This window comes from Oncorhynchus nerka, linkage group LG24 (assembly GCF_034236695.1).
Source record: "Oncorhynchus nerka isolate Pitt River linkage group LG24, Oner_Uvic_2.0, whole genome shotgun sequence".
Lineage (NCBI taxonomy): Eukaryota > Metazoa > Chordata > Actinopteri > Salmoniformes > Salmonidae > Oncorhynchus > Oncorhynchus nerka.
Window position 1 is genome coordinate 42,004,572 of NC_088419.1, and position 14,824 is coordinate 42,019,395.

General features: G+C 43.7%; 1 protein-coding gene across 1 annotated transcript in view; it reads left to right on the forward strand.

The window, feature by feature from the left end:
* The window catches only part of LOC115108006 (kelch-like protein 29), a 333,260-nt gene that overhangs the window by 245,713 nt on the left and 72,723 nt on the right, over positions 1–14,824 (forward strand). Inside the window, 3 exon segments of the mRNA XM_029631860.2 lie at positions 6,680–6,876; positions 10,650–10,762; positions 10,930–11,076. Of these exon segments, the coding sequence (XP_029487720.2) occupies positions 6,680–6,876; positions 10,650–10,762; positions 10,930–11,076 (457 nt within the window).

Sequence of the window (14,824 nt, forward strand, 5' to 3'; positions counted from 1 at the left end):
TATGAATCCCATAAGTTCAAGTTATGACGTTGTTGGAATTCATCACGGCATGTACAGTACAGTGCAAATAGAACGATGCTCTTGACTTGTGCATGTGGCACCTCTCGGTTTTATTGGCGTGTTTACTGCCAAACACAACACAGAGAGAGGGAGGGCGAGCGGGAGAGAGACCTGAGGAAAAAGCGGTGCCATTTTAGCTCTGGCTCTCTGAGGTGTTGCGCAGTGAGGTAGGTTGTCACTGAGTTGGTTAAAGAGAGCGAGAGAGAAAGAGCGACCGAGAGCGAGAGAGAAACCAGAGGGAGAGAGAGAAGAGAAGGTCCCCGCCAAGGGTCCTGTCATTGAGTTACAGCGTCTCTGTGCCATTCAGGTCACTTTCCAGCTCCTGTGGAATTATGCTGATGCCACACATGCCCCGCACCGTGTCCAGATCTTTATGAGGTCGAATGAAAGAGAGAAACGCCCTTTTCACGCTCTCCCTGTGCTGCCCACTACCTCCCGCTATCGAGGTACTCACTGCTGTCGGGACTCCCTGTCAGCGCCTCATAAACTACCACAGCGTGTGTGTGTGTGTGTGTGTGTGTGCATATGCACGTGCTTTTGCGTGCGTGGGCAGGTGCAGGCCTGTATAACTCCTGTGTTATCCAGGCAGCCAGCCTTCACTCAGAGAGAGAGAGAGAGTAGAGATGTAATATCAGAGGTTGAGCACCTCTTCCACACACACATATACACATACACACACACACACAAGAAATGTGAGTCTAAATTGGAACATATGCCCAGCTGGCACTTTGTGAAGTGGCTAAGTAATGATGAAATTCTTGTTTACATTCAGGAAAGTCGTTTTCATTTAGTAGGTTATGGTGTTTACTTTTTTAGTTAAGTAAATTGCAGAGCAATTTAGAAAATGGTTTTGAGATATAATTTTTTATATGTTAATCATTAAAGATACAGTATGTGAGTTTGGGTGAGTTGAGGTTTCTGGGTGACACTTTATTTTGAGAGATGCTCTACAGACTATCAGTAACATTTCAACTATCCACTAACCCTAACCCAGGCTTGAACCCTAACCCTTGCACTAACCTTTATTTTAAACCTAACCTTAACCTTAGCAAGCAGTTGCTTATCGACAGATAGTTTGTTCCATCTACAGATGGAAAATCCGGACGATCCAAATAAATTGTGACCGTTTTCTGTATCATACCGAGGATGTAGTCCTAGCTATTTCCTGTTGACGGCATTTTTAAAATTCATAATATTAAAAAAATGGTGTCGATATTTAATGTACTTTATAAAACACTAATTTATAGTCAGTTTGGTGAAAGGATCAGTACAATTAGATTATGATAGATGAGTAGAAATTAATGATTGTGCAAAATGATCACTAAAGATTAAACCATGACAGATGTTAACAATGTCCATACAGTTGAACTGATGATATATAACTTTAATATCGTCAATTTTATGTAAATCATAAAAAATCTGACTTTGTTAAATTTCCCACCCGTGTAGAAAATAGTATTGTATTTCGATAAAATCTTAAAGGAACTCTGTCTGTCTGTGTGTCTGTCTGTCTGAGTGTCTGTCTGAGTGTCTGTCTGAGTGTCTGTCTGAGTGTCTGTCTGAGTGTCTGTCTGAGTGTCTGTCTGTCTGTCTGTCTGTCTTTCAGCGTTGATGTATCTCCCTCCTCTTTCGCATTAAACTTGTCAGAAATTGCCAGTCGTCCCGAACCTGCTACTTGAATGATGTAACACGCCCGGCACTCACCCACCAAAAACCTATTACCTCCCCTTTAGAGGCTGCTGCTGCTCAGCCCAGAAAGACCACAGACCAACGATCACCCCCAGTAATTCCATTTTCCCCATCTGGAGTTTCAATAAGTATGCTCTGCACCCCCTTAATTTATGTGCACAGTGCATCTGGTGCAGCTCAGCGGAAGGGCCTAGTGTAAAGGCACACACTGTCTGAGCAGTCTCTCTTTCTGTTTTCATATTATTCTGTCTAGGGCTGTGATAATACCAGTATCGCAATATTTTTTCCATGCCGAAAAAGATAACCGAGGCAGACCTGACTCTTTGGTCCCATAAAAACCTTCTGTATGTAAAATAAATATACTGAACAATAGGCCCACCCACTTGGGAGCCAGGCCCACCCAATCAGAATGTTGTAGTTTTTTTTTTTTTTACGACAAAAGACATAAATACTCCTCAAAACCCTGCCCCCTGTCCCCTCAGACAATCCATCAGGTGAAGAAGCTGGATGTGGAGGTCCTGGGCTGCTGTGGTTACACATGGTCTGTGGTTTTGAGGCTGGTTGGAGATACTACCAAATTCTCTAAAATGACATTGGAGATGGCTTATGGTAGAGGAATTAACATCTAATTCTCTGGCAACAGCTCTGGTGGACATTCCTGCAGTCAGCATGACAATTGTATGCTCCCTCAAAACTTGAGACCTCTGTGGCATTGTGTTGTGTGACAAAACTGCACACTTTAGAGTGGCCTTTTATTCTCCCCAGCACAAGGTGCACCTGTGTAATGATCATACTGTTTAATCAGCTTCTTGATATGCCACACCTGTCAGGTGGACGGATCATCTTGACAAAGGCTTAAATGCTCACCAACAGGGATGTAAAGAAATTTGTGCACAACATTTGAGAGAAAGAAGCTTTTTTTTTGTGCGAATGGAACATTTCTGGGATCTTTTATTTCAGCTCATGAAACCATAGGACCAACAATTTACACGTAGGCGTTTATGTTTTGGTTCAACGTAAATGTGACTCCAACATTAGAGTTGTTTTCTTTAAAGAGGTATCACGATACTCGTATCGTCACAGCCCTAATTCTGTCTGAGCCCAGGCAGAGTCTGTTATGAGTCGGAGAGGAGAAAGTGAGACTAAAGCTTTTAGTCTTCCTTGTCAACATGTGCTCTCTGGGTGGTAGAATCCTCCAGCTGAGATTCCAGCAAGTGCGTACTATTCCCCTACTGCTGTCCTGTCAGTGAGACAGTATGCATTACCGTCTACCCATTAGGCAAAACTGAAACACATTCAAATAACATTCTTACAAGCCAAATTACGTCATTTCAACCAGCTGTACTGTAAGCCATATATATGGTCACAGCAGTGGATAGCATAAACAAACCTAGACTCTGCTCTGAAAGATCCTCTGATGAGTGTCGACAAATCTGAACAAGACTTCTGTCCTCCTCATCCTCTGTCTCTACTGGAAGCCCTAGCCATAATAATAATAGTCCAAAATCCTAATCCTTTTCTTTTGTCCAATTTTATTCTCTTCTATAGCACGGTTTACTCCACTCAATGCTTCGCGCTTAAGACAAAAAACAGCAGTGTGTCCACAGGGTTGGGGTGTAGAAACACTAACTATAATCAATTATGTTACCAGCTAAAATATTGTAATCAGATTACAGATACTTAAAAAAAATCTGGATTACATTTAAATTCAGAAAGGATGTTGGCAAAAAAAATACATTGACACCTTTCTGTTTTCTCAATGACATTTAAGTCCAGCATTAAAAAAGGTGCAAGTGTGAGTTTGTTCCACCTGAGCGAGACTGACCACAAGTCAGAGACCACTATGGAGATGGATCCTTTTTGTCTTCTTCTAATGCCTCTTAATTAAGGGGAAAGTAATCCAAAAGTAAGAAAGTAATCTGATTATGTTACTGAGTATGGGTAACTCCAAAAGTTACGTTACTGATTACAATTTTGGACAGGTAATTAGTAACTATAATGGATTACATTTAGTGTAACCTGTCCAGCTCAGGATATGATTCTGAACCGCAATGCCCACAATGTCATGGGTTAATTAACCTAACTATTAGCTGTGCCACTCTGCGGCTGCTCAAAACACGCTCATGATACAAGTGAACGTGTTGGGCCTCGTGTGGCTCAGGGTTGTTACTGTACTTGTTAAACTTCAGGAGGGGTGTCTGAAGTGGCCTCCTCTTCTCATCTCATTTCCTTCATCTGCAATCATCTGAAAACACATTGTTGGACAGGGGGAAGCAATGTAGTGGATGCCCAGGTATTTGCTTGGAGAGGAAGCCACTTTATGACTATTGAGATTCAGCCATGGACCCATTACTGTCACACTGCACACCTGGACGTGCCTCAATAGAGAGACACAATAGCTAACCCACCTCACCCACTGTCATGAATGTAGCCTCAAAAAGCCTCCAATACAAACAAACAAACACAAACTAAACTCTAATTACATCGTCAAACAGGCAGGCACGCTATGTTAAATCCATGTTTGATTCATTTTTGCTGGTGACAGAATAATAAAACAAGTAACATTTAGTTTTCTCCCACAAAAGTGTATATTTTGGATGAGCTTGGATTCCTTTGAGCACACAGAGTAAAATGTCTGCGGGAATCAGGGCATTTCCCCAGCTGAAATTTGAAAAAACATGGTGAATGTGGTGCCTATAAGATAGTCATTTTACACAAGGACACATTAGAGACCCAAATATGACACATCCCCTCTCTTTCTGCTCCCCCTTTCTGACAGTCTACGCTGAATGAAATACTCTTTCTTCGGAAAAGAGTGGTGCGTTTTTCGTAAACAGATTCCACTCTCAATTTCTCCCTCTTGTTTTACTCTCCCTTGCTCTCTCCCTTTCTATCCCTCTTTTACATAAAAAAACAAGTCTGCAATCAGATGCAGCAGTATAAACAGCCACCTCTGTGAGAAGAGGCGGAAAGACCATTTCCATAACAAAAACACTCAGGCAAAACAAATTGCCACTCGAGCCGATTCCCATTGCACTAATTGACCTGGTTGATGAGCATGCTCTTGTTTTATATATATATATATTTTTTTCCTTTTTCTTCTTCTTCCTCCCTTCCCCACCATCGCTTAACCCTGGACTACACCCCCAACCTCCCCCTCCTCCCCCCTTTTATCTAGCTTTAGTACCGCCACAGCATAGGGCGGGAAGGCTATAACAACACTATGGCTTTTTGCTTTGCAGGAGGAAAATAATAACTGTCTTGGTCTTTCCAGCCTCCCATGTCCATCTATGCAGAGACAGATCCCCATTGTCTTATTTATTTTTGCGTTGTCCTTCTCCTCCCCTTCTCTCACCTCCTAAGATGGCTCAATGACTACTAATGTCAACTACGTTCATATACAGGCATACAGGCTACTGGTGAATGTGGCAGCGAGCTGGGGGCAGAGGCTTTGGGCTTTGGGTTTAGGTGTGCAGGGGGGATCTCTTATTTAAAAGACCCAGGAACAGTCATGGACCCCACCCCCAACCCCACCTAATCCCTCCCACCCCCCCTCTGAAGGATGGCTGCTGGTCCCTGTGGATGAACCAACCCTCTTCCTCTTACCCCCCCTTTCTCTCACTCTCTCCCCCACTCCTTCCTCTTCACTCTAACCATCCTGTCCATATGTCTGTGTCCGTCTGTCTGCATCCTCCATCAAAACTGTGTCTGACTGTATGCTCTGATAAAGCTATTTTATCGACTCTCACACCAACCCAGTAAGAGACATTACCACTTGAAACAGACAGACACTGAGCATTATGCAGTGTAGCCAGTCGATATGAGCAACAGAAGGAGAATACACCCCATCCATCTCAATCGTTGGTAGTTTTCATATTGTTTATGTCCACAGCCCTCGGGGGAAGGACACAGTATCTCACACTGCATTCTGGGGCATTGATTCTGTTTATTTTGCCCTTGACTGGATTATGTTGTGTCACATGGGACATTAAGGCGTAGAGTTAGAACACATCAACTAATTACTGATCCTGATGATGTCACAATGCAGGCCGGACTCTAACGCAACCACTCGCCACGAGGCCCGGGAGGACTACATTAGCTAGAGATGGCCAACCCAGCACCACAGTATATGGCTATATGAATCTGATTTGTAGCATTGATATACAGCACACAGGATAGTCATACAGTATTGTAATAATAAAATAATATATGTATTTTATCTAGCGCTTTTCATGACAAAACAGAATCTCAAAGTTATATTATAAAAAAACACAAAAGCACAAAAACAAATCAAATGATCTGCCAGATTCTTGGGAGACTGGCTTCAAGTATTGGGCGCATCAGGATGCAAGCATTCAGACATAGCACAGCTAACATAGCTTAAGGTCTTCCCATTACAATAACATTGAAACATCAGACAGCTACAGTAACATACCTAGTGGTTTTCCAATCTGTCAGTGCATGTGTGGTTTTTATCACCCCCTCCCATCCCTCTCTCATCTGTCTGCCATTAGCATGTATGCATCTTCTTGAATATCTATGCATACATGACAACACATGTCGAAGCATGCCTTTTTGGATATTAATTTGCCATGATGAAGACAAACACATTACTTGTGCTTTCCTAATCCTTGTTTTAAGAGAACTGTTTTGTTTCAGATGGAGCACAAACTACCATAACTGTGTGCTGTTACAAACCTTAGTCGCTTACCGTAAAAACAATAGACTCCAAAAATAAAATTCTCTACCTTTTTTCTTTTGTATTCGATTGTATTGATTCTGCTATTTTTCCCTTGTTTTGTAAAGACCCAGGTTGTGTGTGTGCGAGTGTATGTGAGTGTGTGTATCTGTGTGTAGCTCTTGTCCTAGTTGTGTGTGTGTGTGCGTCTCTTCGGTGTCTAACTCCCGTCTACCGTGGTTGGTTGGTCAGGTCGTCAGGGGAGACAAGGAGCGGGGAGAAGCTAGAGCTGCAGATGAGCAACATTGGAGCTGACGTGTTGGAGCTGCTGCTGGAGTTTGTCTACACGGGCTCTCTGGTCATCGACTCAGCTAACGCCAAGACACTGCTAGAGGCCGCCAACAAGTTCCAATTCAACACCTTCTGCAAAGTCGGTGTGTCCTTCCTAGGTATGTACCTATGACGTACAGTTGGAAGTTTACCTAAGTTTACCTTAGCCAAATACATTTAAACTCAGTTTTTCACAATTCCTGACATTTAATCCTCTTGATTTTAAGAATGTGTAATGTCAGAAAAATAGTAGAGAGAATGATTTATTTCAGCTTTTATTTATGTCAGAAGTTTACATACACTCAATTAGTATTTGGTAGCATTGCCTTTAGATTGTTTAACTTGGGTCAAACGTTTCGGGTAGCCTTCCACAAGATTCCCACAATAAGAATTTTGGCCCATTCCTCCTGACCGAGCTGGTCTAACTGAGTCAGGTTTGAAGGCCTCCTTGCTCGCACACACTTTTTCAGTTCTGCCCACAAAGTTTCTACAGGATTGAGGTCAGGGCTTTGTGATGGCCACTCTAATACTTTGACTTTGTTGTCCTTAAGCCATTTTGCCACAACTTTGGAAGTATGCTTGGGGTTATTGTCCATTTGGAAGACCCATTTGTGACTAAGCTTTAACTTCCTGACTGATGTCTTGAGATGTTGCTTCAATATATCCATATAATGTTCCATCCTCATGATGCATTTATTTTGTGAAGTGCACCAGTCCCTCCTCCAACAAAGCACCCCCACAACATGATGATGCCACCCCCTCGCTTCACGGTTGGGATGGTGTTCTTCGGCTTGCAAGCCTCCCCCTTTCCTCCAAACATAACGATGGTCATTATGGCCAAACAGTTCTATTTTTGTTTCATCATTTCTCCAAAAAGTACGATCTTTGTCCCCATGTGCAGTTGCAAACTGTAGTCTGGCTTTATTATGGCGGTTTTGGAGCAGTGGTTTCTTTCTTGCTTAGCGGCCTTTCAGGTTATGTCGATATAGGACTCTTTTTACTGCGGATATAGATACTGTTGTACCCGTTTCCTCCAGCATCTTCACAAGGTCCTTTGCTGCTGTTCTGGGATTGATTTGCACTTTTCGCACAAAAGTGCGTTCATCTCTAGGAGACAGAACGCGTCTCCTTCCTGAGCGGTATGACGGCTGCGTGGTCCCATGGTTTTTATACTTGTGTACTATTGTTTGTACAGATGAACATGGTACCTTCAGCCGTTAGGACATTGCTCCCAAGGATGAACCAGACTTGTGGAGGTGTAAAAAAAGGTCTTGGCTGATTTCTTTTGATTTTCCCATGGTGTCAAGCAAAGAGGCACTGAGTTTGACGGTAGGCCAAGAAATACATCCACAGGTACACCTCCAATTGACTCAAATGATGTCAATTAGCCTATCAGAAGCTTCTAAAGCCATGACATCATTTTCTGATATTTTCCAAGCTGTTTAAAGGCACAGTCAACTTAGCGTATGTAAACTTCTGACCCACTGGAATTGTTATACGGTGAATTATAAGTGAAATAATCTGTCTGTAAACAATTGTTGGAAAAATTACTTGTCATGCACAAAGTAACTGACTTGCCAAGTAACCGACTTGCCAAAACTATAGTTTAACAAGACATTTGTGGAGTGGTTGAAAAACAAGTTTTAATGCCTCCATCCTAAGTGTATGTAAACTTCTGACTTCAACTGTAGGGTGTGGAGTGTGGGGGGATGTGGGTAAATAGGTGTCTCTTCACACTAAGCCTAAGTTTCTGTCTTTGGCACATAGTCCCTCGCACCCTTTCTGACAGGTGTCCAAATTTAGCGTAAGTTCCCCCCCGAAGTAAAAGAGAGAGACATAATTTTGCTCCTTATCTCGGTTTGTCTCTGTCTGTCGCTCTTTCTCTCCTCTCGGCCCTGAGGAGTTGGGAGGCGCCAGGACAAAAGGTCAGGGAACAATTGTCAGTTATATGTCAAATCCTCCAGCATAAACTATGAAAGAACCCACAGATACTCAGACCGATCGATACCTACACGGGGGGGGTCGTATGGGTCTTGGAAATGGAGGTTGGGGGATCGGTGTTTGGATGGATGGCGGGGAAAGCCCAGGGGTCAACCGAGGAGCAAATGCGTACTCATGGGTTTAGGAGGTCAAGGAACTGGGAGACGGTAAATGTCAGATTATACCTACCATTTAATAGAGATGGTTGGGTAGATGTGGAGAGAGCTCTAAGACAAGGATAGGATGTCTGGCAATGGGATGAAAAAGGTCAGAGTAGTAAAAGGGAGAGGGAAGACAGTGGGGGAAAAAAATATCGATTTGTTTTTCACGTTTCGTCCGACGATATGGACTTGTGAAAAAACATGGAAACCATTTGTAGTGTAGTCAGAGACTTCAGCCTGAACATGATTCATGACATTTGAGCATGTTAGAATATAGACATAATACTGGTACAGTGTATAACCTTGGAACAAAGACATTGATATCATGTCAGGGATATTGAAGTTCGCAACAAATGTACTGAAGAGATGCGGATTAAATGAACTTTGGCCATGGTGCATTGAGTTCATCAGATTTTTTTAGTGTGTTAAAAACACCTCAACACCAACTTATTTAACATATTATGTTGTCCATCATGTTAGAACAACTTCAAGAAATAAAACGTGGGAGAATTTACAACCGGCGGCTATGGAACCTTCCAGAGCCTGGAATAAAACTCCTTCATTCACTATGTCTGGAATCTGCTGCACTGAGTTTCTGAGAAATTGCACACCATGTAACACAGACACTCACGTCATATAATAACAGATTGATACTGCACAGACTCTCCTCACACCCACACAAATGAACCTGAATGAATGGTACCTGTGGAGTCAATTAAGTTCAGACCAAATAAGAATACCAAACACATTTGAACCTCGTTTACTATTGATTAGATATAGAGACAGCTCTGTAAAGGTATTGATTGGTCTAGCTCTAGTTATTATTACACATTATCACGCCCCCTCAGACTTCTCTCTCTCTCTCTCTCCTCAGAAACAGTAAAAGCACATCTGCTCAATCAAACACCACATTAACAGACTACAGTTGTATTAGTTTCAGAAGGCTTTGTTTTTCTATTCAGCTTCAACACACTGAGTTGACTTTAACAGACACATTGTCACATCAACCCTGTTTTTTTATTATTATATTTTGGTCTTGTAGTGGTGAGATTCTCCATGAGCTTTCCTGGTGATATTTGTATAGGCAGCTGGTTCACTCACTCACTCACTCACTCACACACTCACACACTCACACACACACACACACACACACACACACAGCTCTGTGCTTATAGATGGGAGATCTGGTGGTGGTCAGTACCAATGTGTCTCATTTGATCAGGCCTCACACAGTGGGCCCCAGCCCAGGGCTGTGTGTGAAACGTCTGTACCTGCAGTACTAATCCCTGCTATGCCTTCCCAGTCTCCTGGCCCTGCTCAGTGGGCACCTAGCGATCGATTCCCCTTGTTGTTTGTCCCTTGAGCTGTTTGAGTTATTACACTCTCTCCCTAGCCCCAGATATACACACAGATAGACCAAAGCTCTCCCCTATTTCTCTCTCCCTAGCCCCAGATATACACACAGATAGACCAAAGCTCTCCCCTCTTACTCTCTCCCTAGCCCCAGATATACACACAGATAGACCAAAGCTCTCCCCTCTTTCTCTCCCTAGCCCCAGATATACACACAGATAGACCAAAGCTCTCCCCTCTTTCTCTCTCCCTTCCCCCATCCTGACTTTTTAATGGATGTGTGAATGACAATCTCTCCATCTCTCCCCTTTTTCCCCCCTCTTTCTCTCGCCCTCTCCTCTCTCTCTCTCTCTCTCTCTCTCTCCCCTCTCCTTTCCCCACATTTTCTCTCTCTGCAGAGAAACAGCTAACAGCAGGGAACTGTCTAGGTGTGCTGGGCATGGCTGAGGCTATGCGATGTACAGAGCTCCACAACATGGCCAAAGCCTTTGCACTCCAGAACTTCCCTGAGGTAGGTGGATTTACCGAATGAACAAATCGATGGATGGATGGGTGGATAAATGCATTAATGAATTTATAAGATGTTCATAAAAAAAGACCCATACCACCTACCGAACATGATAAAAACAGGATTATTTTAGATGTATCCCAATCAAGTTTCAACCCTTTGTGCTGTAGGCGGCGGGTCAGGAGGAGATTCTGAATGTCTCTAAGGAGGACCTGGTGGCCTACCTGTCTAATGACAGCCTCAATACCAAGACTGAGGAACTGGTCTACGAGACTGCAATCAATTGGATCAAACGAGACCCCACCTCCAGAGTACAGGTAAGGCAGGGAGGGTAGAGAGGTAAGAGGGAGTGGTTCATATCGAATTGTGTTTCTCACATGGCCGAACACAACGTGGTGTAGACGTTAGCGCGGAATGCTTACTTACGAGACCTTTCCCAATATGCAGAGTTACAAAGTAAATACAAATATAAAATAGTAACACAATAAATACTGATAGCGAGGCTATGTACAAGGAGTACATGTACCAGGTCAATGTGCCGGGGTACGAGGTAGTTGAGGTAATTGAGGTAATATTTACATGTAAGTAGGGGTGAAAGTAACTAGGGAATCGGGATAGATAATAAACGGAGTAGCAGCAGCATAAGGGAAGATGGTGAACGGTTGTGTGTGTGGCGTTCTTACTGCCAGCATCGGTTGGTGGTGGTAAATAGACGAATAATATAGATGTGAACTCTCTCGGAAGATAGTGTGGTCTACAGCTTATCATGATGTATTCTACCCCAGGAGAGGACATAAGACTGTAAAAACACCAGCAAATGTGATTTTAATTTGGAAATCTGTTCCAAAGTATTCCCACCCATAAGAGAGAGATTTGTGATAGTATACAAATATAAGCAAGGTTTGAAATGATTGTTTTATCTGTCGTGGCTACTTGTGGTCAATTTGCAGTCTATCCGCGGCTGAATCTAGTTGATGATGTCTGTGGCTGGGGTCTTTTTTTTTCTTGGCTTTTCTCTGACACCGCCTGATATAGAGGTTCTGGATGGCAGGGAGCTCGGCCCCAGTTATGTACTGGGCTGTCCGCACCACCGTCTGTAGCGCCTTGCGGTCGGATGCCAACCGGTTGCCATACCAAGCGAAAATGCAGCCAGTAAAGATGCTCTCAGTGGTGCAGCTGTAGAACGTTTTGAGGATCTGAAGGCCCACGCCAAATCTTTTCAGTCTCCTGAGGGGGAAAGAGGCGTTGTCGTGCCATCTTCACGACTGTGTTGGTGTGTGTGGACACCGAGGAACTTGAAGCTCTCGATCCAGTCCACTACAGCCCCGTCGATGGGGGGGGACCTGACCTCCTCCCTATAGGCTGTATCATCATCGTCTGTGATCAGGCCTACCACCGTTGTGTCATCAGCAAACTTAATGACGGTGTTGGAGTCGTGCACAGCCAAGCAGTTGTGTGTGACCAGGGAGTACAGGAAGGTACTAAGCACGCACCTCTGAGGGGCCCCATGTTGAGGGTCAATGTGGCCTCTGTCGCTAATAGGAAAAAGCAGTGGTCGAATTTGTACTGGTCCATTTTCAACATGTTCATTCAGCGTTTATGGGTACTCGACTGTAGTGTACTGTCTGTCCTGGTTTGTTGTGGGAGTGCCATATAGCCCCACTGTGATCGAACCTGGTTAACCAGGACTTAATGCTGTTCTGACAACATCATCATCTGTTTACAGTATCATCACTCAGATTTGGGTTGCAGAGTTAGTGTTGGATCCATAAAGGTTTGTATCCTGCAGTGAGCTCCTCTCCGATCCATGTCCTCTTCTTCCACATTCATGGAGGTTGGTTAGTCAATGTGATGTATTGACCCTGAGACGTATCAACTTATTTGTTGAAGTGTGACCAGTGTCGTGGAAGCTACTCTGAAGACGTTAAGCTACGCTAAAGTTACCCTTAAGAAATCCAGTATTTATTGTACTTGAATTACCTTGAAAAAGAAGTTCACTACGTCCAAACTACTTGGTGAGAAAATGTCATATCTAAATCTTAAATTGTTATAGACTACAAGTTGCAAAAACAGATGGCTCTGTAGTCATATGTTAACTTAAATGTAATGTTTCTCATTAAACACATAAATGGTGTTTCAAGTGAGCTTTATAGGCAGGTCTCATGCCGATAAAGAAAGGAACTGAATAGAACATTTCAAAAGTAGTGTGCCGTACACCACGACATGGCAAAGAAAAGTGATGCACTACTGAAAACACTACCAAGCTACTGCAAAATGTCATTTAATTACTAGTTAAATGACATGTTGTGTGATCTAGTGGACACGAGCCTGGTTGCCGTCTCTGTTGAGCTAGTCTTCTTAGCTAACATTCCACTCCTTGAGTGGTGAGGAGTTTTGGCAAGTAACAGGAGAGGGAAGGAGTGGAATGATAGCTCAGAAGATATCATCTGATAGCGTTTTCATTCCCTTTCAAGACGGACCAAAACCCCAATTCAATCAACTGCAGATAAAGGGATGTTGCCTATACAGTGGGTTCACTAAGAATGTGACTGTATCACAGGTATTGGCTGTAAATCGAACCTACCGAAAGCAAGCTGATTCCCTCTCGCGGATATTGTCATCATTGAACATGGTCTGTACCCACTTTTCATTTATGTAAAAGCTTAAGTACGAGTCTCCCTCATTTTACAGATGCCTCATTTTTCAGGTGCAGGGCAGAGAATTTAGGTACAGGTAGAGAGACAAGAGGACTGTGAGTCCTGTAGCAGCGTTTTTAATGTGTCTAGAGGAGGTAGTGTGGTTATAAATATAGCTAAAACGGACTTCAAATGTCCTAGAGGATGATGGTAAGACTTTTCTGGGAGTGGTTCTGTCTCTAGCTTTCAACTTATTGTGACCTTTTCTGAGCTCTTGTCAAAGATATGAGTGATTCTGGTGTAGAAAAACAGATTTGGGGATGTGATCAGCACAATAATGGAACTAGGACATTCTGGGGGAGGGGGGGGGGGTAAATGGTTTGGTGTGTGTTTGGGGCGGTTTCACACACACAAGGACCTCTGCTCTTCTGAGGATCAAAGTCCGTCAGAAAGGCTTTGACCAGTTCACTTCCGCTCGGGTCAGCATTAATCTCACAGCCTATTGGACAGGAGAGAACAGCGAATCAGAGCATGGCAAGGGAGCGAGGGGAAAGTGAAACAGACAGACACTTCACCTGCCGTCCACTCCTGTTCCTCCTTTCCTCCCTCTTTTCTGTCTCCTTGTTGCTAAGTCAGAGATAAAAACTAATACCTTATAGCAGTCAGTGGTTTCTCAAATGGAGGGTCAGGACCCAATGGTGAGTTGCTGCTCATTCCTATTTGCGGCTGATTCCTTTTGGGTCACAGCTTTAGACTTGGGTCTCTGGTTTTGTTTACTCACAATAACACCTTCCCAAAGGTGACATTTAGAGAGCGAGAGGGAGAAGGAAAGCGAGACAGTGAGAGGAGAGGGGCCCCAGTGTCCCTGTGCTCAGTAGGAATCATATTTTCAGTGATGCTCTCTCTGCTGTGTGCCATGACATTATAGGAGTGGAGCTGTGATGGAGCTCACGGCCAGTCTCAAATCTCTGGGCCATGTGTGACAGATAGACACACTAAAACTACTGCCACTAGAGAGAGGAGGGGAGGGGAGAGGAGTGAAGGAGGGGAGGAGAGGTTAGGGAGTAAAGGAGAGAGGATGAGAGGGCGGGAGGATGAGAGATAGGTTCTTTCCACAAGAGAAACTGACCCCAGCATTTGAGTTGATACGCTCTGCTCACCACAAGCTAATTTTCACCTTTCCTCTCTCCCTCCCTCCACACCTCCCCACGTCCCTCTCTCCTGCCATTTGGAAAAAGAGTGCAGTGGAAATTGCTCCCCTGGAACCTGTGATATTTTTTAATGACACGTCAGGGCCAATTGTCACAGGGCTGACCCTCTCTGAGAGGAGGAAGAAAAACACCAAACGCTGGGGGCTGTATGTATTTGTGTGTGTGTGTGTGCACTGCACTGGCATGTTGACGGGGGCTGAGTAAATAATATGCAATTT